The sequence below is a fragment of the Neopelma chrysocephalum genome, unplaced genomic scaffold, assembly GCF_003984885.1.
Source record: "Neopelma chrysocephalum unplaced genomic scaffold, ASM398488v2 Primary Assembly neopelma1_25, whole genome shotgun sequence".
NCBI classification, from domain to species: domain Eukaryota; kingdom Metazoa; phylum Chordata; class Aves; order Passeriformes; family Pipridae; genus Neopelma; species Neopelma chrysocephalum.
The window spans coordinates 25,817,100-25,842,463 of NW_020897694.1; the positions used below are offsets into that span (position 1 = coordinate 25,817,100).

Below are 25,364 nucleotides of genomic sequence, written 5' to 3' on the forward strand. Positions count from 1 at the left end.
TGATGCAGTGTCCACACAGGCCGTGGCCAGACCGGCAGTGGGGGCTGTGCATTTTTGATGACATTGTAGAGCACTGCAGCCCAGCCTCATTCAAGTATGCAGAATACTTCCTGAGGCCAATGCTGGAGTCGGTGTGTGACAACAGCCCAGAGGTCAGGCAAGCAGCTGCCTACGGCGTTGGAGTCATGGCACAGTTCGGGGGGGAAGGCTACCGTCCTTTTTGCCCAGGTACATACCTGCATCTGATAAAACTATTTGAATGTGTGATTTGGGTGGGAGGAAATAAACTTAAAAATTGCTTGACTTTTGGTTGTGGAGGTCTCTTCCCCTTGACAGTGAAATAGATTGCCAGTATAACCTGTGTGGTAGACTAATGATGGCTTCATAAAGTACCTGAATTCCTTGGGCTTTTATTGTTGTTCTGCTTAGCATTTCTGTTGCAGCACTTACTGCTTAGCAAACTTGATTTAACTTATTCTTTTTTAAGATATGATCTGACATGCAAATGTTAATTTCATAAAAAACAGCTTTCTGATACACACCTGTCTTGTAGACGCTTTTTATTAATACTAAGGGGGTTGCATATTAATGTAAAACCCCTTGGATGTCTGGAAGAATTATACAAATGACCTATATTAAGGAATAGCCTAGAATACAACTAATGTGGCTCTCTGCTTTCCTTTTACATATAAAGAAAGAGCCTGATTTCTGTTAAGTAAGAAATGAAATGAGTGTGGTAGTACTTATCTGAAATACTTGGTCTGCTTTTTCTTTCTGAATGTTTCGAGTTTTAGAGAAACTTCAAATTCATCTTAAATTGAAAGAAATTATTGTCTGCTTGCGCTCTTCTTGCCATTCGCCAGAGTTAATTTTGCACACTAAGTAGCATCCCTTATCAGAATTTTTTCCTTTTTTTTAAGAAAATATTTAGCTAAATTTGTATTTCAAATATGTATTTCACATGAATCGTTAACAAAAGCTGAATTAAACGACGTAAGAAAATAAGAATCATCTGATAGGGATAAATCAGGACTTTAACACAAATCTTACCTACATCAATTAGAGTTGTAATTTTCATTGTTAATGTAAATTATTGTCACATGGTTACAATCAAGATGTCTTTTAAAAAATAAAAAAAGCAGCAGTGGTACCTTAGGAGCATTAACATTTAGAATTGTCTAGACAGTTCTGATTTTGAAACTTTTGAGGCTTTTTAGTATCTGTTGAAGTCTTAATTTTATTTTTCATTCATTAGATTTTACCTTGCTCCACTTAAACTTTGTAACATCTTTGATCCTTTTCTTAGTATTTGGACAAATAATCCCTGATTAAACCCAGACACTTGACTTCTCCTTTTATTGAATTTTAGATAAAATAACCTTTTTCCTTTAAGCATACATTTTGTTAGCAAGCACCTCAAAAGTATTCTAAATCCTTTTGTACATACATGAAAGAATTTTGTGATTTATTTTAATAGATGAAGATGTGCTGTGATTAGAAACAAAGCAAATCCATGGCATGAGAAGTTTTCTACCCCATGGGTTTTGCTGTCTTCTCTGAAAAACATCATGTTTGTGAGCTTTTATTTATAATTTAATTTCGCTATATATAATGCTGACATATTGTTCTATTGCAACTTTATAGCAGTCTGTTCAGAAAAAGCAGATGTATTAATTTATTAACATGAAGCATTTTTGACAGTCAGTTGAAAAAATCCAGGAATATAGAGAGAACTTTTAAATGGCACATGAGCTACATTATGATGAAACAAAAAGCACTAAAACCAGAATTAGTAAAGAGCAAAGAAATAAAATGAAAGGAAAAACTATGTAACTTTCTAAATAGGGTTACAAGGTTACAGTTGATGCAACCATCAATGTTGCTTCTATTTCTTATGTTGGTGGAAGAATATAATCATCTGTTCTCTGTGAAAGTTGTTTAATCAACTGCATGGGCTTTATCCTAAATCACATCAGTGCCCTCAAAATTGGTGGAGCAGTCGGTCCTTGGAAAAAACCTATTACTATGATATAAGATGGTCTTTCATAGTCAAAAGGTTTTTTTAAGGATTATCTAACCCAACACCTATGTGGAATGGGTCTGCCTTATAGGTAGGAAGAAATCTATCTGTCTGCTAATCTGTAGGGAGGACATTATGCTGATTCATTTTGATGCCCTCTTAATTTTACCGCTGCAAGGACACACATACCTACAAAGTCATCCATTAGTGTTAAGGAGTGAAGAAACACAGATGAGTTTTAGCTTCAGCAGTCATGAAAACCTGAGATGCAAAATGCAGACCTAGCTTGTCCTAGAGATTGTAGACTTCTTTGAAACAAATTCTGCTTTGCAGAATAATCCAGCATTATTAACCTGCATTTGATACACAAGCTAGTGAATCTGATGACCAATGTTTCTGCAGTTCTGTGGTGTTTATCAGCCCCATGAAAGTATCCTTGTCTAGTTTAGGGTTAATGATATTTTTCCATGGGTGCTGAATTCTTCAAAAATATAATTCAGTGGAGTTAATATAGCAAGTGTCATTGTGTATTCTTTAACTGCAAAGCTGCTACTTACTCATCAAAATGCAGAAGTGCAAGATCTTTCTCTTCCTCAGTAATTGGAGTTATTTTGAAGTGTGCTTTCTGCACAATTCCACAGCCTGTTTTCTGTGCTGATTTAGAATTTCACCTCTTTAGCATTTTATTTTTAGCAGAAGAACACAATAACAATTGTTCTGCATGCATGTAGAGTGCTCTGAAATCTGCATGGACTCTAGTAACTAAACACATGACATTAATGTTATTTAGAAGTGTGCGTGTGTTTACCCATGTGACTAATAAATAATATAATTGCTATTAACCCAGCAAGAAAACTGGCACTTTTCCTTCATTGAAAGGCATTTCCTTTCTTTGACTTTTGCAATCTAAACCATGCTAGCTTGATTCACCAGATGAGATTACTCGTATGAGCTTTCCCTAGGGCACCTTTTAGTGATGGGAGATGTGTATGTGTACATATATACATACATATATATGTATTTATATGTATATATTTTTTTATATATGTATGTGCACACAAGCAATAGATGTACAGCAGGCATGCACTACAGTTCATATTATTGTAAATGTCTCCTTAGCAGTGCTTTTCCTCATCCTGTGTTTATAGAGCCTATTAGATTAAAAAGGTAATGCTTGTTATCTATGTTTTTACTTAAAGGTTAGTGTCTTTTATATTTTAGATTGCATAACTCCAATTGAGAGACATGGGAAAATTTTTTTTTCTTTTGAACTTCTAAGAAAATTCAGACTTTTGCATCAGCTGTTCTCTTGGGTTTCCTTGCAGAGCTTTATTTATCTGTTTGGTTTTCATATGATAATTATTGAGCAGAGAAGAACCTAGAAGTAGTTGAACATTGAAATGACTGGATTTTGGTACTTGAGACACAAAAAATACTGGTTTTAATACGTGTGATTGTCTCCTGTAGAGTTTGTGATGTTAATAAAGCATACCTTCATCATGCATTAAACTTTATTCTTGTACTGTTTAACAATTAGAGGCGCTTCCATTGCTGGTGAGAGTCATTCAGTCACCAGATGCCAAAACCAAAGAGAATGTCAATGCAACAGAAAACTGCATTTCAGCTGTAGGAAAGATAATGAAGTTCAAGCCTGACTGTATAAATGTTGAAGAAGTCCTCCCACACTGGTTATCATGGCTTCCACTTCATGAAGACAAAGAAGAAGCTGTTCATACTTTCAACTATCTGTGTGACTTACTGGAGAGGTAAGGCAAAGTCTTCACACTAATGCAGAAAGTTAGCCTATTTGCAGGTTATTTCATTACATTCTTTTTCCAAAACTGAGAAACTGCCAAGTTAATCCGCATGTGTTTTAGAAAAGATAATTTGAAATGTCAGAAGTGAGCCTCCCCTGATGTTACTGCTGTCTTTTTCAACAGCCATTCTCCTCATCCTAACGAAGGTCTGTATGGCTGGAAAAAAATTCTAGCTGCTTTATGTGTACATGATGGGAAAAGATCAGCAGAGAACTTCTACAGAAAATTTCAGGGAAATTTTTTATACTCTTCTTACATATCAGCACTAATAACTGATCGGTCTTTTTATTTAAGAGCAGCGTACATGCTCTGGCAGCCTTCTTTTTTTAACCTTCTAAAGTACTTCTGCAACTTTTTGCTCTTTGAAAGCTAGAGTATCAACAAAGTGAAGTATAAAGTAGAGAAATAATATGGATAAATTCATGGTACAGTGTTATTTCCCTTAATAAGTTTGTGATAATTATTTCAGTTACTATTGAAAGCATCTTGTCCCGTAGCTTGTTCTTTAGATTTGTGCTCCCTCCCATAGATCACTGGATTAAAAAAAAAAAAATCATTCTAGTGTGGGTGCAAGTTGCACTTCATAACTGAGTGAAAGAATATCAGCCTCTGAGGCGTTATGTAGTAGCCACATTATGATTGTCACTGTATTATATCTTAGGAGATAAATATAAAGGAAGTAACTTAAATTTCCTGCAGTCTCTTCTACTTTGTGAATATCTTGTATCTCTTGGTGCTTTATTGAGGCAAAGTCTCAAAATGAGTGGTGGTAACTGAGGTCCCTAGACTGATAATAGAACAGTTGTGTAGAGACACCATAATAATGCTGACAGTTGTGCATGCACACAGGTATATAGAAATCGGGAATTGCAGTACTAGCATACTTCTGTACCCAGCTCTGTGCAGGTGGCTCAACCTGGCCACCTACTTCCCTGGAGATCTGCCAGTTCTACATTCACAGCCTCTGTGTTCCAGCAGTGATAGGTGGCAGGGCTGGAAGGTAGCTAATGTTTTCCACACAGATTCCTGGTTGCTAATACTCCTCTACTCCAACGTTTGGCTTAGAAAGAGGGAGCAGAACTGCTTGCTTGCTGTGTCAGTGAGAGTGCTGGCAGAGAGCTGAAGTTACTGGTGCTCCTGACACGAGTCACGCAACTGCCTCCCCCTTGCAGCACTGACAGACAGAGGAGAGAGAGGAATAAGGCCTTTTAGGCAGGGTATTTCTGTCACACAGTTTACAGTTCCATCTGCATAGAACTCAGCTGTTCTGTAAAGTTCAGAACTTCATCCTGATAAAGTTTAGGCTGATTAGAGAATCAGCTGGTTAAATATTAACAGTAGGGGGAACATTCTGTCAGCAGGTATAAAAGCTGTGTGTTCTTACTCAGCTGTGTGAAACTTAAATGTAAATAAGCAGCTTTAGAATAAGATACAAAATCAGTCCACTTACATATAAAATGCTTACCTTAATTAGTTAAGCATTATTTTATTTGTAATCTATATATATTTTGATTGTAACAGCAATAACCCAATTGTCCTCGGCCCCAACAACTCCAACCTTCCCAGAATACTTGGTATAATTGCGGATGGTGAAATTCATGAAGCTATCAAACATGAAGATCCATGTACCAAGCGGCTGGCTAATGTTGTTCGCCAAGTGCAGGTAAATAAATGCTTGCTTTAGTATAGAGGGAACATTTAGAATCTGTTTTCAGAAGTAACCAAACTGTTACACCAGTTTTGAGAGCACTGACTCCTTGGAGAATAACACTTCAACCAATGCTCTTGGGGATCCTTGAACATTCCTTGAATGATTAATGATAAAACCTGGTGAAATTTGTACTTGAATAAAGCTTATTAATGAAAAAAAATGTAGCTATGTGTAGCTAGGCAGTTAACATGCAAGCTAATGTTAGTTTCTTGCGGATTTTTTTCTGAATCAGAAATTTAAATCTGGAGAGAAATCTCTGTCCTTTTATCAATGAACCGTGTACTGCAGGGTTTTATTCAAGATATGGTTTTTGTAAGGGTCCCCAGCACCCTGTGGTGACTTACTAATATAACAGAGGCTTGGATCCTGTGCTAGAAAATGAGTGCAAACCACAAGTAATTTACTACTGCCTTTTTTAATCCAATGCAAATATAGGTGGCTGCTCAGCGTTTTCCCTGCCTTTGGGGAACTGCATTAAGGTTTACTTCCTTTATGCTATGAGTAACTTATTGGTGATGGGGATGTCCAAGTATTTAAGCAGCATTTCCCTACAGCGTTGTGATAGTGCAATAGGGCAGATCTGATATAGGGCCAAATGTTGTCGGGTGGATGTAGCACCTAATGCTAGAAAGAAGTGTGCTTGGCAAGCATGTCGCTCATAAAAACACAGGGAGCTCTTCAATTATTGTTCAAGAATTTTAGGAATACTTGATGTTGGAAAAGATTCACTTGGATGAGTCTATCAGCCTGTGAGATCCATTATGTCTGGTAGAAAATTACTTGTTACAATTCTGAAGGCATAAAGAGAATGCAATTGAGCAAAGTTTCAAAGTGAAGGTGGTGTAAGTGCTGCTCTAGATTCTGGCTGACAGATACAGGTCCTTGCTGTTAGTACTTAAAGTCTGGGAATGGAACTTTGTATTAGGGTATGCTAATGCATTTGCTTACTTTACCTCAAATCATCAAGGTTAGATAATAATTAATTCTTAACAATACAATGGCCCATAGATGTGTAAATTAGTTGTGTACAGCAAAGTCTTGTTTTGGCCAGGAATGACAGGAACATTAATATGAAATAAGACTTCATCATTGGCTAAATGATTTACCTTCAGACTGTGGAGGAAAAAGTCATCTCTTTTAAAAAATACAATTTTAGCATGCTGTTACCGATCCTGTCTTTCTTCACACATAATATTTTGTCTTTAGTAAACCGCTGTAAATGTTTTATCCTATGATAGGAGTTTTAAAGGCTGTGTAGTTGCTAGCAAGTCTGCCTGCTGCTGCTTCCCAGATTCCAGGTGAAAGACTTGACTGTTTCACTGCCAGTGTCTGACATGAGCAACATTATGGTCATAATTGGAATTGAATATAAACTTTTTTCCTCATGCTTAGGTAATCTCAGGCCAGAAATATTTCAGTGTGATGTATCAATTGAAATGTTTTTCACAAATGCTGGAAGAGCACATTTAATTTTGCAATATTTCATCATAAATTGAGAGTCTAAAATGCCCAATGTTATTTAAAACTAGAAACTGCAAACTTAAATTTGAGAGCCTTTGTTTTTGAATTTTGTGAATCCATTTTTTTAAATTGTTTGAGAAAAGGGCCTTATAATATAACTGAAAGTAAAATATAACAAATATAAATTAAACTGTTTTTTTTTATTTACTTCAAGTATACTGTTATCACTAAAGCCAATCTGAAGACCTATAGTCAATCACCTGCAATTTTTTTTCCTGTCATTGTCCTCAAGAAAGCAGGGTGCCAGTTGCTTCCAGCCTCTATTGATAAATTAACAAATACTTTTTTTCCAACCTTGTTTATTATCAACATGTACTGATACCATTAGAACCAGCCTACTGATGGTGGTTTTAAAAGCAGATGTCTCAGCTAAGGGCTGTGGTAACACAGATGATGGATTTACCCAGATAAATGCTCTGTACGTCTCTCTGGGATGTAATTTACCTTTCTTTTCACTACAGCGCAACACTGTGTGTTGGCAGCAGAATTTTGCACATCTACACATAGCATCTGTAGCACGTCATGCTGTAATCACAGTGCTCACTTTGAAGCTCAGAGTGTGTTACTGCTGCACCAGTGCCCAAAACACTCTCACGAGGAGGCAGGGTTCAGTTTGGCTTGATCATTGATCTGTTAATTTCAGTGCACCACAGAGCAAGTGATTTAGGCTGTGGTTAACATAAAAGAATCAGTTGTCAATTGGCCCACTTAGTTATAGGGAGTTCCCAGGAGTTTCAAATCAATTACTCTGCTGCTATTCAGCCTTCTGGAGCATCTCTAGTTGAACCTCTGTAGCACCACATATAACTGAAAATGTCAGTCTCTTTTCTTTGACATATGTATTACAGGAATAAGCTGAGTGAATTTTGAGCTTTGTAAACATAGAAAAGTTTAGGATGTGCCTTGGATGCTTGTCAGCCTGCATAAAGACCACTTCTCACTTGTTTTCTAGACATCCGGAGGACTGTGGACAGAATGCATATCACAGCTCAATGCAGATCAACAGGCAGCCATACAGGAGCTCCTAAACTCTGCTTGAAGGGCCTTAATTATCATCTGCAAGAAAACTAACTCCAAATAAACGTTTTCCCTATTGTTTAGGTTTCTTTTGTTTCTTTTTTGAGTAAAACCAGAACTGTAGTGCGTGTAGGCCATTCTTCTGCAACCTACAGGCAGTGGCAGCAGGGAGAAGCATTCTTTCAGAATGGTGTTTAAATCGGTTTCTATCCCACACATGGAAGAAGTTTCCTGTAAACCCTACAATAGCACTGAAGAGTATTTTTCTAACGGTATAAGCCATCCATACGATGGTGAAAGGGAAACAAGATGAATTTTCTCATTAGACATAAGATCTTCAGCAGTAGATGTACGTTATAACAGATAAACGTTTCTCTACATCTAGTGTTAATTGTATTAATTGGAGTGTGAGTCTTTGTAGGGTAGAAAGTGTCCTTCTGCCCAACAACTTAGTAGATCAAAATATGAAAAACTGAAGACAAACATCGAGCATGAAGACCTCATTGATTGCACTTTCGATTCCCAAAAACAACTTGTACAGTGACTCAATGAGGAAAGCTGTTCAGCTTCCAGCCCTTGAATGTGAAGTCTCTTTGGCATGTCTGACAGTATCTCATTCACTCCTCAATAAATGACATTGAAACATGAGAAGCTTGTGTAGAATTTCAGTGATGTGTGGTTCTTTTAATTTACTCTTGTGAAAAAATGCAAATAACAAACTATACAAGTCTCGATTTTATATTTGAAACTTTGTATATTGTTGCCTATTACAGATTTTATGCTTTTTGTTTCTTGACTTTTTAACAAATTTTTCACCCGAATGTGTAGAAGGGAGACTTAATGACATTCCTTGTATGACGGTAAATTTGCATATCTTGACTTTAAAATGTTTTTCATGTTCAGATGAAATTGCATTTCTTAACTTATAAATTGTAGTGTTGTTCCAGCTGAAAATGTGCAACATGATCTGGCAGGCAGCGATCCTGTTACAGTAGCCTGTGTTTTGTTTAAAACAATCATGCATTTGACAGTCTGACCTGAAAGAATCAAAAAAGCTTCTCAGGTCTTTCTGGTACTGCGAGAGCAATACATAATTTAGCAGCAAACATAAGCATAGAGTGTCTGATTTCTAACAAAGGTGAGTGGTGTTTTTACAGTCTGTTATTACTTCGAAGCTGTTAGTTTATATATCGATCTTTAAAAACCTCAGTTTTTTCTGGAGTGTTCTTCAAGTCAAGTTCTTCAAGTTGTCTCTTGAAACAGAAAATATTTTCAAAGAGGGTATAAGTTTTCTTCCTTTATGACAAGAAAGGGTAGAACTTTACCTGTAATAAATGCCTCTCTTACTAAAGAATAAACTTAGTTTTGTCTTTGGAAATGTTTCAGAAAAGAAAACATTTCAGAAAAGAAAACATTACAGAATAAGGTGTACCAAAAGCAGCCCAGGACCATTATATCCAGATATTTCTGAGACAAACTGCCTTAACCCTATGAGTTGACGATGTAGTTTGTTTAGAGGCAACTGAAACAGTGCCACAAAGTTTGTGGCAGTTTTCTGGTCCAGTTTTCATTTTGTTCAGTATTGTTAATCTTGTATTGACAGAAATTTAAGCATTCATGCATCTCGAAGATACATATTAAAGATTAGATACCAATACTATGAGAGAACCAGTAAGTCAGGTCAGTTATCTCAAGCACTGGTCCTGACTACAATTGGGCTATATTATATCCATCATCTTTCTTGTTTGTGGGGTTTGATTTTCTTTAAGTATTTGTTATTTCAGTTTCGTAATTTTTTCCCTGCAGCATGCTTTTTGTACTTTTTCTCAAAGCTTTAGGCTTAGAGTTTTTTTTCCTTCTTTGAACTAACACTGTATGGAGAAAATCGTAGTGCATTTGAATTGCTCTCCTAATGGATCAACTGTAATCTTCTTTTCTGCCATTCAATCCAAGTAAAGAGAACAAACAGAACCAGGAGATTGCATTGCTCTGTGTGCCAGAGCCAGCACAGAGCAACTTTGTGCATTTTATCAAAGCAAAGGGCACTGAGTCACTGTGTCAGCCTGCCAGGTAGGTTGGTTCCAGGGCATACCTAGAGATCTCTTGCCTGCCCCCACTGAACTTGTCAGTGTTAATCCAAAATTTTCTGTAGCATTATTCTCAAGTCTCACAACCTTTAAAAACTCTACACTCCCTTTCCACATATTTAAAAGCTGTCTGGTTCAATAATCTTGGCTTTTCTTGTTCCTTAATACAGAATTTTTAAGCAGGCAACAATTCCTGTTCTTCCACTGCACTGAAGTACTGTTGCCCAAAGAAAGTATAGTAGAACAATAGCTTTATCTGCAGCTATGAAAAAATAGTGTCATCCTTAGGAAGGAGCTGAAGTAATCTTGACTGTGGTACTGATACGGGAAGAGCTGTCGTTTTAATTCAACCATTTTTCCTGGGTATAACTCCAATCTTGCTTTAACAAACTGCTCAGCTATTGCTTGGTTTAAGAGATGTACCTAATGTAGCGTAAAGAGCACTGCAAACAATAGCAGTGCTCTGCTTTGGCCAAACAAAGAGGTACTGAATCCACCCTGGACATCCACACAAGTGTTCAAAGTTGTATTTAGCAGTAAAACACAACTAGAAAACTCCCCACCTGTTGGACTCTATTCCAGCACTGGAGTTCCATTAGCTTATTTAATAAGCATATTATAGTAACTACTATTCATGAGCACTGCTTTGAAAAGTAACTCATCTCCTGAAGCGTGGGTGAGTTCCCGTCTAGACTCCCATCTGTTCTTATTGTTCTGAAGGTGAAACTACTTGCGTTTTTGTTTGCAGCTCTAGGATGTTCATGGCAGATATTCAGATAAATGTCTAGTCTTGTTTGCCTGGCTTTGCCTACAAGATCCCCCTGAGAATCCTGTGCAAAATCTATGTAAGAAAGTGACTTGTAGACTTCATGCTTTCAACATGGGGTTTGTGTACTGCTGTGGCATTCTGTCATTGCTTTTTCTCTGCAGAGACTTCAAAGTAATGCTGAGTGCAAGGGCTGGTATTCCCCAGCATAGAACAGTTGTTATGCCAAATGTTCTCTGTTGTTCTCTACACACCTAGAACTATCAGTCTCATGTATGGAGTACATGCATGAGAGTAAAATGTGTTGCACAGTTGGAATTTTTGATGAAATAAAGAATTAAGGAAGGTGAAATTCCTATTGACTCTGTGTATGCATGTATGTATTGGCTTTGTAGCTGCCTCAGGCTCTTGAACTGGAGCTTTATTTTTGCCTTACTGGTATCTATAAGGGTGTACACATACACTGAGTCTTCCAAATACAATGAGCGTGCTGTTAAAAATAATACAAAAGTAAAGCCACTCCATTTTTTCAACTTAAAAGTATTTTGTTGTGCATCTTTGGGAAGCAGCCTTAGCCTTTACTATTTAATAATTTGGTTTGCTCTTACTTTGCTAACTTAGCTACTTGTGTGGGGCTCGACAGTATCTTACATTTCAAGAAATGCATTACTTGTTTTCCAAGAAGCAGTCAAGAGGATATAAGCATCTGTTTAGTACAGATCCTTTCCTTTTTTGATTATAATGAAAGTGTTTGTGCTGCTTCAAGGAAGAATATCTCTTGGCACAGCTTAACATCTTTTGAGACTTCAGAGGTATGGGCTCAATATTGGATAAAAGTCATGAGTTCATTCAGGAAAAGGCTTCTACAGCATCTTCTATAATGCAAAGGAGATGAGGAATGGAGGCCAACTCAGGACATGAAAGTTGTGTGTTTCATATATTTGAATACAAAAATGCTAACCTCAGTCACAATACACTTATTCCAGTAGAAATCTGGATTTCTCTCTTGAGTTTTAGATCACTTTTGTGTGTCAGAGTATTTGCTTTTCAAAGGCACTGTCTTGTTCCTCACAGACCATGAGGCCCAATGTTTGGTCTTTACATTTGTTACGAGTTCACAAATTTTGCTCACAGAATTGATTCTGATCTTTTCAATTACCTGATAGAGAAGAAGCCACGTCACCTCTCAGCTCTCACCAGCCTGGGAGAGGCACCCTGGGATGGTATCTCCTCCTGATGAGCTCCTGCAAGGCTGGAGTTTGTGTGAAATTAATTTCTTTGGTTTGGAGGCAGGGAATTGCAGTTTCCGCTCTGAGGAGACTATCTACAATCTCTGCAACAGATCTTTCCCTATCACTCTGGTTCAGACCAGTGATATATTTTCTGTGTGTTTTCAAGAAAGTAAGGTAGTGCCTAGGAGATACAAGTCAGTTATGGCTTTTATGATTTTTCTTCATTACTCCGTAAGCTGCCCATGACCTCACTTCAGGTGCAGGGAATTTTTTTGGCTGCTAAACCATGAAATCAGAATGTCTTTTGACTTTACTATTGTTACCACTCTTGGTTTAAGAATAACTTGAGCTGATGTAACACTGATGTACATGCACACAAGTACACGTAGTGGAATTTAACTTCCTTAGCGATGGATACTGAAAATTTAACAGGAACCAGTGCATGCTTTCAAGGGTTTTTGGTGGGGGGTTTTTTGGAGGATGTGGTGGTGTGTGTTCTTGCTAGCAGAGGAGGTTCAAAAGTCCCCCGTGGCACCAGATGAGCCATACTGGTTGCTGGAATGGAATTTTGGAATTTTTTTCCAGAAGAGTGGGAAGGATACATGTTAGCAGACACTCCCCAGGGGACCATTACCCACGGTAGATAGTGAAGTGTTCCTGACTTAAAAGTGACTGATGGGAATTCGAAGTTTAACTTCAGTCAGTTTTGATCTGGAAAGTCATCACTTGTCTCTGCCTCTACTTGCTACACCATTACCTCTACTTGCTACCTATTGCAGTTGGCCACTATCTTTTGATGGTGGGTAAGGAGCAAAAAAGACAGGGGATATTACTTCAACTTACTATTTCTGCACTAAACCACTAAACGTGTGGCTGATCTTTTCCTAAGTAGCAAGAGAAAGTTTTGTTTTAAATATATCTGAAGTAGGGTTTTTCATGTAATGTGTGCTGTTAAAAAAAACTCTGTTCCTTAATACCTGCACACTCCTATCTTGCAGTGATAGGATTTGATGTAAATTAATTAAAAGGTTTAATATTCAATTCATATACTATCTTAAAAACTAATGCTAATCTTTCAACTAGAAAAAAAAAGCTTGAAATATAATTCGCATTTTGGATTCAAATTGGTGAAAAATAATGTAACACAGGATCTTGAATCAGGGAAGATAACCTTGCCTGAATTACTTGAAATAAATTGTGCAACATCATCATTTTTAAATATCTGAGAATAAAATATCAAGAGACATTTTTACTGTGAAGTTTTGTCTGTTTAGGAGTTGGTATTCCTGGAAAAAAAACAAACCCACAAAACTCCCCAAAATTGCTAATTTTTTTCAATAGTTAGGGCAAAGAAGCGCATGGATGCAGTGGTTATAGTTCAGCAGTTCTGTGCTCCAGCTAGTTTCTTCTGGCCAGTAGATGGAGATGATGCAATTGACTATTAGAAGGCAATGTTTGCTACTTTACAGTCCCTGTTTTTTTGTGATGCTGTTTCTTAATAGGATCATTGTATAGGCAGTGTTTAACATCTGTTTACTGGAAAACTGTTCACAGAGCAAATAGCTTGTCTTGAGAATTGTCTATTACAACCCTAGAGAAAGAAAACAAAAAGAAAGAAGAGTGTTAAATAAGTACAGGTTTAGCCAGGTCTTCTCCCTGTCTGTTTCTCCCATCATTAAAAAGTCTGAATAAAGTACATACCCATGAATAAATGCCTCGTAGAATGAGAGAGCCATAGCAACTTGCTCCTTGCAGCTACCAAGCCAAACTCTGTCTTTGGAACCTGCCACCTCTCTTCCTCCTCAGGGTAAGGAGGAAATGAGTTTCATTTGGGATTGCCTGTCAGTCTCTGGGAGCAGGTGAAAAGGAACGGCACCTCTGTAGATGAGCTCCTCTGCCCTGTATTAACATGAACAAGTGTGGATTCCTGTCCTTAAAATGAGTAAAAGCTTAAAGATGTAGCTGGAGGTGGCAGTGTGGTAAGAAAACATTTCAAGTGGAAAGCTAAAATGGGTTAACTGATGAAAAGTTATATTAAATTTGAAAAGAGAGTCTTCATCTGCCCTTGTTGCAATTAAAATACAATCCCATAATATTTATTATCCTTGGGAAAAAACAGACGAGCAAATGACCACCACAACCCAAACAAATTACATAAAAATGGCCTAGCCCAAATCTCCAAGTTGCCAGAATTGGACTCTTCTCATCATTCTTATACCTGAGCACAAAAAACCCATAAAAGCAAGCAAGCTTCTATCAGATCATCTAAAAAAGAATTGTAATTAATTTTCCCCAAAATCCTAAATTTCTCTGGTACTTACTGTAACTAGAAGAAAATTATTGCTTTAGTTGGAAAACGGGCACTGGTGAATGACTTTAGGCTGTTTTTTCTTGTAAGAATTCCTCTTCCTTCCTAAGGAGGGAGTTGAGCAGCAGGTGCTGCAGTTGCCCGAGCTGTTCTGTATCTGTGCACCTCTGCCTTGACTTCACATGCAGTCCTGATGCAGTGCCAGAAATGGGTAATACAGCAGAACTGGAAAGGTTGAGAAAGAGGTGAGAAGTTTAAGTAGGCAACGCAGCCATCTGAGGTGGAACTGAAAAGGTTAGGGTCTTCAGAATAGAAAAAGCTGATGACTACAAAGGAAGCAGGACAGATGTCTACGCAGTTGTAAATATAGGGGAGTAGGTGAATCAGGAACGATTTGCTGTTTTTCACAACACGAGATCAAATACTACTCAAATAAAATATTAAATAGGATGTTTAAAACCAACAAGGAATATTTTATCATACACTGTAATTTCTGATGGATGTGTCTGGAAGTTGAAAAAAGAGTTGGACCAATTACTCAAGGGTGTGTGAACAGTTAATAAGCAAAGTGCTCCTGAGGAGACTACTTGCTCTAGAAGTCCATAAATCATCAGCTGTCAGAAGCTGAGAGAGTACGCTAGGAAAGGGATCTCTCTGCCTTTGTCCAATTTGTTGAATTCTTTCCCTCAAGCTCCCTTACTCAATCTCCCATTAGACACCCAGTTCTCTGATCAGGCTTCACGTGGCCATTTGTACACATCCTTCATTACAGGACTCCTCACTTCTCCCTCACTGTTTTGTTTGTAGAGATCAAAATCTCACTATGTTTGCATGGGGCTTTGGGAGAGAGAAATAATTCTTCACCCAGGTTGTACAGAATCAACTAAAACAGGAATCACTTCATGTAAAACATATCTCAGAGCTAATATTCATGTAGATGCTTGCTCTGGGGCCTGAGAAGGATAAAAAAAGTTTTCTTACCTTGACACTATTACATGTTACAGTGGCTTCTAAATAAAAGACAAAAGAGAAATCTATAATCAAATCAAAACATAATAAAATGTTTATCCTTTATTTTCTGCACCATTTTGAAGGAGATAATGGATTTTTTTATATTCTTGGATTTTTTCATCATTCATTCAAATGTCACAGATCTGAAATGTGGAATTTTTGCAGCTTGCACAAAGGATCAAAGTGCAGTAAAAAGTAAGGCATGTGGTGAGACTCTCTGGCTTTCCCTAGTAGAAGATTAAACCATTTTAATATTTGGACAGTTTTATGAGAACTGCAGCTCCTTTGTTATTGATCTGCCTCTTTAGGAGGAGAGATGACAGCAGGAAATAGGGATTAAGATTTCCTCCCCTGTGCTAAAGGGAGATATGGCTCAGTACAGATGTGCGATACAAGTGTTATTATCAACTGCAGAGAAACTGTGGGAGGAACAAACTAAACAGTCAGTGGTGAAGCAATTGGAAATATCAAAGAAAATAATGCATTTCAGAATTTAAAAACATGAGATAATGGGCATCAGTTTTATAAAGGACCAGTTAAATTTAGTACAGGCTGTTATTAAAATGCCTGGTGCTTTAAAACATTTCCTGGGAACTATTCTGGTTAGGCCTGTTCTATTTCAGCAGGATGAATTCAATCCAGTTTAATATTAAGGTCACGTTCATTTTTAAATCTAGTATTTAAAAAATAAGACTTTTTTTCTTTTGATTCAGTTGCACATAGCAAATGGTCACTGGAGAAAACATGATATTTTTAAAGGACAAATGTGTCCTAAACATTACAGATAAACCAGAAACAATTGCTTTCTCTGTTTCACTGTCAGAGCAAACAGTGAATCTCACATTTAAATTATTTATAAAGTGGAAAACTGCAATAAACTGAAAACATATGGAACACCATAATGCTGACATGCAGACCACTAACTGAGAAAACAGAAAAACATACTATTAACAGACGGGAATTTTTTTTTCTCTCAAGTAGAATGGGAAAATTATCTAATTGGAAGTAGTGGTAATGAATTCTGAATTATTAAGTGGAAAAAAACAGGCATCGAAAAAACCTTTCACCTGTGCTGTACAGCTCAGAAAATAAAGATATTGTAAACAAAAACTGTTCCCTCTCTCTTCAGAATCAGAATCGTGGCAACAAGACAGCATTCATCACTCATACTTGAAAGCTACAGGCAGAGCCCAAGTTGCAACAGAACAGGTTAAATAGTATCTTTGACAGTGACAGACCACCTCATGCATTTGCACGGGGAGGGATGTGACCAACAATTCTGTGTGTCTTTGTCAGCAAGTTGATTGGAGCTGATGGCAGGAAAGGGTGCTCGCTTAATCTACCTGACCTTTAAGGAAAAATGGCCTTCCTGATTTGAAAGTAGACTGTAGTAGAAAGTAGACTATGTCATTGTAGATTATTTTTCTCATGGATGAAGTGGAAATTATTCTTCATATTTTTTAATCTAAATTCTACTTTCTAGAGCAGTTGTTTCATTTTCATTCACTGGAATTTTATTTCTGAGAAAAATAACTGCAGGATAAAAGATAATAAGCAGGAAAATAAATGCTTTTCAAGCCTCTAATCATTTAATTATTTGATTTCATAAAACATAAATTATGCAAATTTTGCTAAGCATTCTAAAATAAAATGTTATTTCTGTAAATTATTTAATGCTTTTCACTTTCAGAACAGAAAGTTTCAGAGATTCCTTTTGAAGAAGGAATTGTGTTAATTACATGAAACAGATAGAAAATTGATGGTCTTGTTTCTCTTCATTCTGCTATGTTTTTCACATGGGAAGCATATAAATTGCCACTCTTAAAAGACCTGGCTTCTAGTCTGATATTTAGGAGCAGGCTAATTTCAGAGGCTGCATTCTGAAACAGCAAAGTCATATGCTGAATTGATGTTTGCTCTCCCCAGCGAGATTCAGAGGTTCTAAACATTAAAACAGGAGAATATTGCAATGGACAAGACAGTAATTAAGGCACCTATTGTAACTAGCAATTGTATAAATAAAATGCCTATCACCCAGCATGAAGTTAGAAAGGGCGTATGAGAGATCCTGAATGCAACAGAGCACTAGATAAGGTTCCCTCACCACCACTTTAAAGTGTGGATTATCCCAGAAGGATTTATTCAGACATCTTGATACATTCCAGAAGTATTACCTTGCAGGAGGTCACAGCAAAAATATTGGCAGGGGGATGCTGAGGAGAGGAGAGCAAGAGCTTATTGTTTTCACGGGACTCTTTAAGTCTGATAATACTAAAAGCCATGTTTAATGTTCTATATTGTTTTCATTTGCATGTTTGCAAGGGGACTCTTTTCAGCTGTGTTTACTCATGGTATAAATACTAAAGGGCTGCAAAAATGGAGCGCTTTTTTTTGTTTAGAATCGTATATACTTATATCAGTCCAGGTACTTAAAAGGTTCTTTTTCATCACAGTGTTAAATGGTCTCAAAATCATTTAATGAATTTAGTTGCACTGTCCTTCTGGAAAGTTTCACCTTTTTTCTTTCCTTCTCCTTTTTTTTTATTTATTTCTTTAAACAGATAAACACTTTGTTCTGTCCAAAATTACAAAAACACTGGAAGATAATGAACTATGGTGCTGGGAGTTTTAGACTCTGAATTCTAAGGAGCCATTTCTGTTTCAAACAACGCATTTAGTTTTCTTCTCCAAAGTAGTATTGAAAGATTAATGTGGTTGGTTGGTTGTTCATATGAAATCTTTTTGGCTCTGCAAATATTTTCTCTTTCTCTCTCCTCACCATGACAGAGGAGGTATGTAGTTTCAGGTGGAAATACTGGCATAGAATATATATTTTGTTCTGATATTTAGTGGTTTTTTCCCTTCTTTTGGGAGAAAAGGTAAAAGTGAATTGTAGGAGAGGAAGCCTGAATATGAACAGCAAAATGTTTTTTTTTTTAATTTACCAAACCTCTGTAATTTTCCTTGGCTTCTGTTTTTTTGAATGTTATGATAGTTGTAATTTTATAAATGATGATTTTATCAATAATTATATTAAATTATTTTTTTCCACTTACATTGCAGTAGTTGACAATTTTGTCCATTAATGAACACTTTGGAAACCTCAGTGTAATTTTAAAAATTAACATTTTTCCTCTACTTGGATTAGTGGATGGGAAAAAGCAATCATGAAGCAAGTATAAGCCAACACAACCTATGTAGTTTTGAGGAGTATAAATCGTTCATGAATTTCAAACAAATAGTTTAGATCTGGAGCTTCAGAGATGATTCCTCTATTAACTATTGCACTGGTGATTATTTGAGCACAGATATGCAGCAAGAAACACTTTAATCCTGAAACACGAAAATACACTGGACAACACAAGGTAAATATGATGAGGTAACAGAGGTGGTGTTATATGATGATGTGCTGAGTTTGGAGAGCGGGCCTTGTTCCAACAGCTTGATACACAAAAGTTCTCTTTAGATAAATTCTTAAGGACTTGGGAAACTTTTGCATACACCATTATAAGGCTCTCTTTTAATTCACGACCTTCACTGCTTTGAGCAAGCAGTAAACAAAATCTGTTAACTAGCTGGCTTTAAGTGCTTAAATGGCTTCTTTTCAATGGTTGAATATTTCTTTCACATGGAAATACTGAAGTTTGATAATGGAAATTCACTCCTTTATTAACTGGCTAAACATGTGGGTTTTTTCTTTGTGTTTTTTTTTTTGTTTCCCCTCAAAAGTTAAGACATGGTCTACTGGTAGTATTATACACTATTATGAAAACTGTAAATGACCACTGCTTCTAGCTGTAAGTTGGACGTTGCATTCCAATGTGGAAGCAAGAAAGACACATTGGTTCAACATCAGAAACCTTACCAGAAGAGCTAGGGGAAATATTAATAACTGATGACTGTAATAATATTTTGAGAAGATATGGACAAAAATATATTGCAAAAAAAAAGCCTCTGAAAGGTGGGAATCCTGAATGCTATGAAATGTGCAATAAAAATAATGGTGGAAGAATTGGATGAATAGTTATGTCATGCTCTTGCATTGAAATTAGCAAAAACAGAGGAGTTAACATGAGTTAACATATGAGAGCCTAAAACTGACCAATCAAACACCATAGGTTTGCAAGACTGAGCCCCAAACCACATTTATACATGAACACACTGATAAATCTAGCATGGAAGTATTTGCTGAAAGGGTCTTTGAAACAAAATTTCAGGCTCCAGGGAAAACATCTGTGGAATGTTTTATGAAATTACTAGACTTCTGAAATACATAGATTTCGGTTTGGGCAGCATCTTAGCATCTCGCCTTAATGAAACACAGCAAAACATTTGAAATCAACACATATTTTAAAGTGGTTTACAAAAGAGGCATAGATCGTAAGGCCAGAAGGACCACTGAAGAATCCAGTCTAATCTTCGTGCAAACCAGACCAAAGAATTTAGTCCGCATGCTCGGGGTTTATCCAACAATTTAGTCTGACAAAGCACACAGATAGGCAAATAAGTTGCCACATGGCAGGTGAAAATGTCAATTTGCAGGTACTGTGCCCAAACTGCCTGCGTACATGCATACCTTCTAGAACATCACAACGAATGTCAGTGAAAAAATAACTGCAAATCTTCTCAGCACATGAGAGTTGTGGAAAAGTGAAGGCTTTCCAGAGATCTGTATTTGCATTCCATTGTAGCCATTGCTATTTCTTTCCTAAAGGGGGAAAAGGCAGAAGGCACAGAGAGGCAGTCCCTCAAGATGACAAAATCCTTTTAGCATATTTCTCCCCTTCCCTTTGTTTTCCTTGGGTTCTCTTTTATCAGGTAAAGCAGAAATGAACGAATCATGCCAGCTTAGTCTTGCTTAATCTGATATACAGTCCTAGCTCTTCTCATCTTTGTCAGCTTACCTGTTTTGTTTTTTCAGAAACATGAACTAACTAGAACCATTTTTCTAATTTTAGTGACTTTCCAAAAACAAATGCAGGCTGTTTCTCTCAAATTCTCCTGTTTATTTGATGTACCAACAAATTCCACATCTCAAACAACAGGGAAGAAATGCAATCCTGCATACTACCAGAAACTAATAGGAGCCATGAATACTGTTCTCAGTTATCGCATCAGAAGAGTGCAAGTTGCTGCCATTTGCAATTTACAAGATAGAGAAATCCATTTTAAAGAAAATCTGATGTCTTTTTAGATGGCAGTCCCTAGTTGTCACAGATACCTTCAGAAAAAATCGATGGGTTAACTAAGTAAACACATGCAAGCTTGTCCATGGCAATAGGAGAAATGATCAACATGCTACCATCTTAGAGGCTTCGGTAAGTATGCCACTGTCGTTTCACTGCTTCTTTTTTGGGCTTGGTAATAAATGACCGGTAGCTGCAGGGCAACCTGTTATATTATCTTAGAACTGAGAAATGAAACAAGGTCACACAAACTTGGAAGGCATTGAAGATGACCTCACTCATTTGGTGTAGATTACAACAACTCTTTTGTTAGGTGTGAATGAGGCATTAGTGATCTGAAGTGTAGATAAAAAGCACCAGGAAATTCTAAATGTTAAGTGCTGTGTTTACCGTAACTGCACATTCGGTAAGAGTAAAAGCTGCTGACAAAATAAGTACTTGGAAAAAGGCTATCTTTTTATTATGTCAGTGTTTTTAACCACAGTTCATATGGTGAGGCAGTTGGACTAGTTGGTCGTTGTAGGTCCCTTCCAACTGAAATATTCTCTTCTCTTACTCTATTTCTATTCTATTTCCATTCTGCATTGTAAGATTGAGAATGTAATCTTTCTTCTTGATCTTCTAAAGATGGTGCATTTTGCAGAAGTAGAAGTCTGGGGGAAATAGCAATAATTACTATCTATCAAATATCGACAGCTAAAGACAGTTTCCAGCTTTTCAGTCAGTAATGTATGTATTTTAGTTAGGGTTTCAGGGTTGACTAAACAAGTTGATCTCCCGAGGTTGGATGGCACATGCATTGAGGTATTTTGTAGCGAAGTGCTTGTGCGTAGAGAGGCATTGCTCTTGACGGCAGAAGAATTTGTCTTTTGCAGATTAAGCAAGGCCAAGGCTTAGACAAAAAAAAATTTAGTTCGCATATAATTTCTGTTTCCTCCAGTGATTAGAAAGTAGGTATAGTAGTAGGGCTCCTCAAATAATCTTTAAATGCTAGGTGCTGAGAAGGGTTACTTTACACACCTAGTTTACTGCTCCCTCTTGGGTCACTGAAAGAACTTCAAAGACCTGAAAGGTCTCCTCTGCCTCACTCATTTGCGTGCACCACTCAGTCTTCTTCCTGAAAAAACATTGGGTAAAAGACTGGAGAAGGCTCAGAGAGATGCACGCCTTAACACTTCAGTTATGCTAATATATAGCGGTGATCTAAGAACTGCTGTATGCGGACAACTCTGCTGGCCCTAGGTGTGACAGCCTTTTTGCTGTAGCTCTAAATCTTCCCTGAGGGAATATACAGGGTCTCTAAAAAAGGCACACACCCATCCCTGGCTTCTGCCTGGTGGGCTGCTTTCTACTCACGTACTGGAGTGGAGACTGTTGTGAGACAGATCCTGGAGCCCAGATTGCTACTACTGGTTAAACTTCACTGTGCTGTGATCTGGGGTTGTCTAACGAGGAAGAATATAGAGTTTACGACGATCTAGTAACCGAAAGTGTGAATAGAGTATGCGCACACACCTAGTCCTTTGGTTTCTCTGGCACCTGAGGCACGCACTTGGAGTATGATGAATATGGAGGGACGCCTCCCGGCACATGAAACACCGCTCTGTTCTCTGCTGGCTCCTGAAGCCTCGCTCCTAAAGCAGAAGAGCTGGGGTATCCATTAATGCACACACACCCTGAGGCAGTGTCCTGGTTCCTCCCGAAGGACCCGCATAGTTTAACAGCCCCGCAGCTGCCGGCGAACCTATTCCCTCTTCGAGGACGGGTAGCAGGGGACATCCCTCCTAGAGGGTGCCCCGGTGGGCGCCTACGCCGGATGGTCCCATAAATCCACAGGAAGGGGCAGGGACCCCGCGGGGCTTCTCGCTCCTCCTGCCCCGAGGCTGCAGCCAGGTTTAACCCTTCCCGGGCGTTGCTCGCCCCTTCTGGTTCCCCGGGAGGAGGAGAAGGGGGAAGAAGGGATCTGGAGCCCCCTCGGCACAGCAGCAGCGCAGGGCGGTGTTCGCTGCGCCCTCCGCCCCTCTCCGTTTCGGGCTGCCTAGGTACCACCGCCGGGGCGGGCGTCCCGCTCGCTCCACCGCCGGCAGCGCGGATCCGACCGGCCGCCGCTGCCCGTGAACGCTGGAGGGGGCTCTCGGCCGCCTCCTCCCGCCGGCGGCTCCCCCTCCGGGAGGGGGCAGGGTTAAGGGAGGGAGGTGCAGCCGCGGCAGCGCGGCGACGAGCAGCGTCCAGTTCCCGCTCCCCCGGTCCGCGGGCGGCAGCAGGAGCAGCCCCTCCGCCGCCTGCCTCCCTTCTGCTCCGCGCCGGCCCGGTGGGCTCCCCGCGCTGCCAAGCCGGACATGGCGACCCTGCTCCTGCGAGCCCCTCGCTGTCCTCCTTCCCCCGCCGCCGCCGCTTCTGCCACCGCCTTCTCCTCCTCCTCCCCGCGGAGCTTTTAATGGCTCGGACCTCCGGCGGCCAAGCGCGACTGTCCCTGCACCAGCCGCAGCGAGGAGAGCCAGCGGGAGCCCGCGCAGCCCCAGCCCCGCGCACGGTAAGGGCGGCACGGCAAACAATGGGGCCGGGCGGGAGCGGCGGCGGGTGGCGGCACCGCGGCCGGGGCTGCGGGGCGGGCGGCGGGACCCGCCCGCGGGGCGGCCGGGGCGGGAGGCAGCGGGCGGCCCGGAGCGCCGCCTCCGGCACCGCCGCCCTCTCCCCGGGCGGTGACAGCCTGGCGGACACCCGCTCGGCCCCGCGTAATCCCATTACCGCGGGTAATCCGCGGGCAGGCTCCGCGCTGAGCGCCGCCCGGACCGCCCGTCCTTCCCCGCGTCCCCGGGCCACCGCGGCCGGGCGCAGTCCGGGCGGCGGCGAGGGCGGATGAGCAGCTCCTTGCCTTTTGTTTCACCCTGAGCAGGGACCCGGCCACGGCGGCGGGGCGGGAGCCCTGGAGGGACGCGCGGTGCCGGGCGGAGTTGGAGGGACGGCCCGGGGAAGGGTTTAGCCCAGGCCGGCAGCCGGCGGGGAGGTACCTCTCCAGGGGGGCGTGCGAGGGCAGCGCGCCTCCCTCCCGCCTCGGTCCAGGGCGGCCCGGCGGGAACGGGACTGGCTGTTGCTCGTCCCCGGCCAGTGCCACCACGCCGGGTGGTGTACCCGAATGGCTGTAGCGGCTGCAGCCGCCTGGTGCTCCCTCCCTCTGCCTTCACACCCAGGGGTGCGCAGGGATGGATCCAGCCTTGTTCCCTCGACGCCTCTGCCACCACCTCGCCCGTGCTCGAGCTGGAGAATTCGCCGCTTTCAAACCGAGTGTTTCCTGCTGTTCGTTATGATCAGCCTTTGCCAGCAGGGAACTGCTGGGGAAAGTTTAGTGTAAACTGCAGTTTATTTTCAGAACAGGAGCTCATGTGTAATAGGCCTTAGCTTTTGTGATACGGCTGCTTTCTCTCTTTTTAAAGCAGGCATAAACTCTGTAGAGTTTATTTAAACTTGCCGGAAATACTTGATTGCTGGCATGAAATTGCTACGTAGTGTGCATTTTTCGGTCACAGCCTTTTGGTCACTCCCTGGAGAGTGGAAGGGTGATTGCTCTAAAGGAACGGTATCTCTCAGCTGTTCTATTATTTGGATCCCTCAGATATTTTGACTCCTGCTCCATGTATTGCTTCCAATTCGCAGCAAGCAGCTGACGTTGGAATCGATCCAACAAAATAAAATTCTGAAGGGGACCTGTTAAGAAAAGCCCTAAAAGTACTTTTGAATTAAGGTATCTCCTTCCCCTACTTATGGATGCTTATGCAAGAATTGAGATATCTAGCTAATTAGTGGATCTGAGCCTTTTAAAAATGGTCCCGCAACCAAGAAGGTACGGAATCCTCTTAGCTATGCCTCACATGTCCGACCTGCCAGGGTCTCGAAACTTGGGGCTGGCCGACAGGACCAGGGCGGGACCTGTGTATGCTGTGCTTGCTGTGTTGCACCCTGGAGCTCATAGTTACCCTTACGAGCACATGAAGTGGGGACCGGGCTGTTAGTGAAGTTACGTGAGAACTGGTCTTCCCCCTTTGCCCTGGCCTTCCCTAATATCAGAATTGTCCCGTGCTGAGCACGGGTAACAACTGTGTGGGGCAGGGATCCCACCTAATGTTTTTGCTTCCTAATTTAGAGCTTCATTCTCGTCCGTTTGGTTTTGCTCAAGGATTCAATAGTCTCTTTCTTTCTTTTCCAAGGAACAAAGATGAGAGGTTATATGTAATATACTGCATTATGATGGCTATTTTTAAAGGCTTATATCTGGCTATATCAGTCCAAACACAGTGTAAAGTCTTTTGTCCTTACAGAATTAAGTTCAAATCTAGAACCATGGATACATGTGGGAGGGATAGTTGCCAGTAGGGCCGACTTGTCCTCATCATAGGAAGGGGTTAGAAAGCTGTATTTCTCAGCTTGTTTTTTGCACAATCTTGTGTATAGTCAATGAAATTATTGTCTTTTTCTTCTGCATTCTTATTTTTTTAACAAACTAGGGAAGTGGGCAGAATGTTTCACAAACAGTAACATGGAACTTCAAAATGTCAAAAGTTGGTATGAGATTGAATATGTAATATCCAAGCCTGACTTTTATTTAATGGTTGGACTTTAAATTGGATTTTTTCCTTTTTTTTCCCCCTAGGTTGACACAGTTCATTAGTCATTTTGTAATCAATATTTTA

General features: G+C 39.9%; 2 protein-coding genes across 2 annotated transcripts in view; both read left to right on the forward strand.

The window, feature by feature from the left end:
• Positions 1 to 8,173, forward strand: part of IPO5 (importin 5) — a 42,651-nt gene extending 34,478 nt beyond the window's left edge. The window contains exons 23-26 of the mRNA XM_027674657.1: positions 9 to 228; positions 3,558 to 3,786; positions 5,359 to 5,500; positions 8,022 to 8,173. Coding sequence (XP_027530458.1) covers positions 9 to 228; positions 3,558 to 3,786; positions 5,359 to 5,500; positions 8,022 to 8,108 — 678 coding nt within the window. The 3' untranslated portion in view covers positions 8,109 to 8,173. The remainder of the gene's footprint in view (positions 1 to 8; positions 229 to 3,557; positions 3,787 to 5,358; positions 5,501 to 8,021) is intronic.
• A 14,763-nt stretch (positions 8,174 to 22,936) lies between these two features.
• The window catches only part of FARP1 (FERM, ARH/RhoGEF and pleckstrin domain protein 1), a 208,702-nt gene continuing 206,274 nt past the window's right edge, over positions 22,937 to 25,364 (forward strand). Inside the window, exon 1 of the mRNA XM_027674662.1 lies at positions 22,937 to 23,209. The gene's annotated coding sequence lies outside the window, so the exon portion shown is untranslated. The remainder of the gene's footprint in view (positions 23,210 to 25,364) is intronic.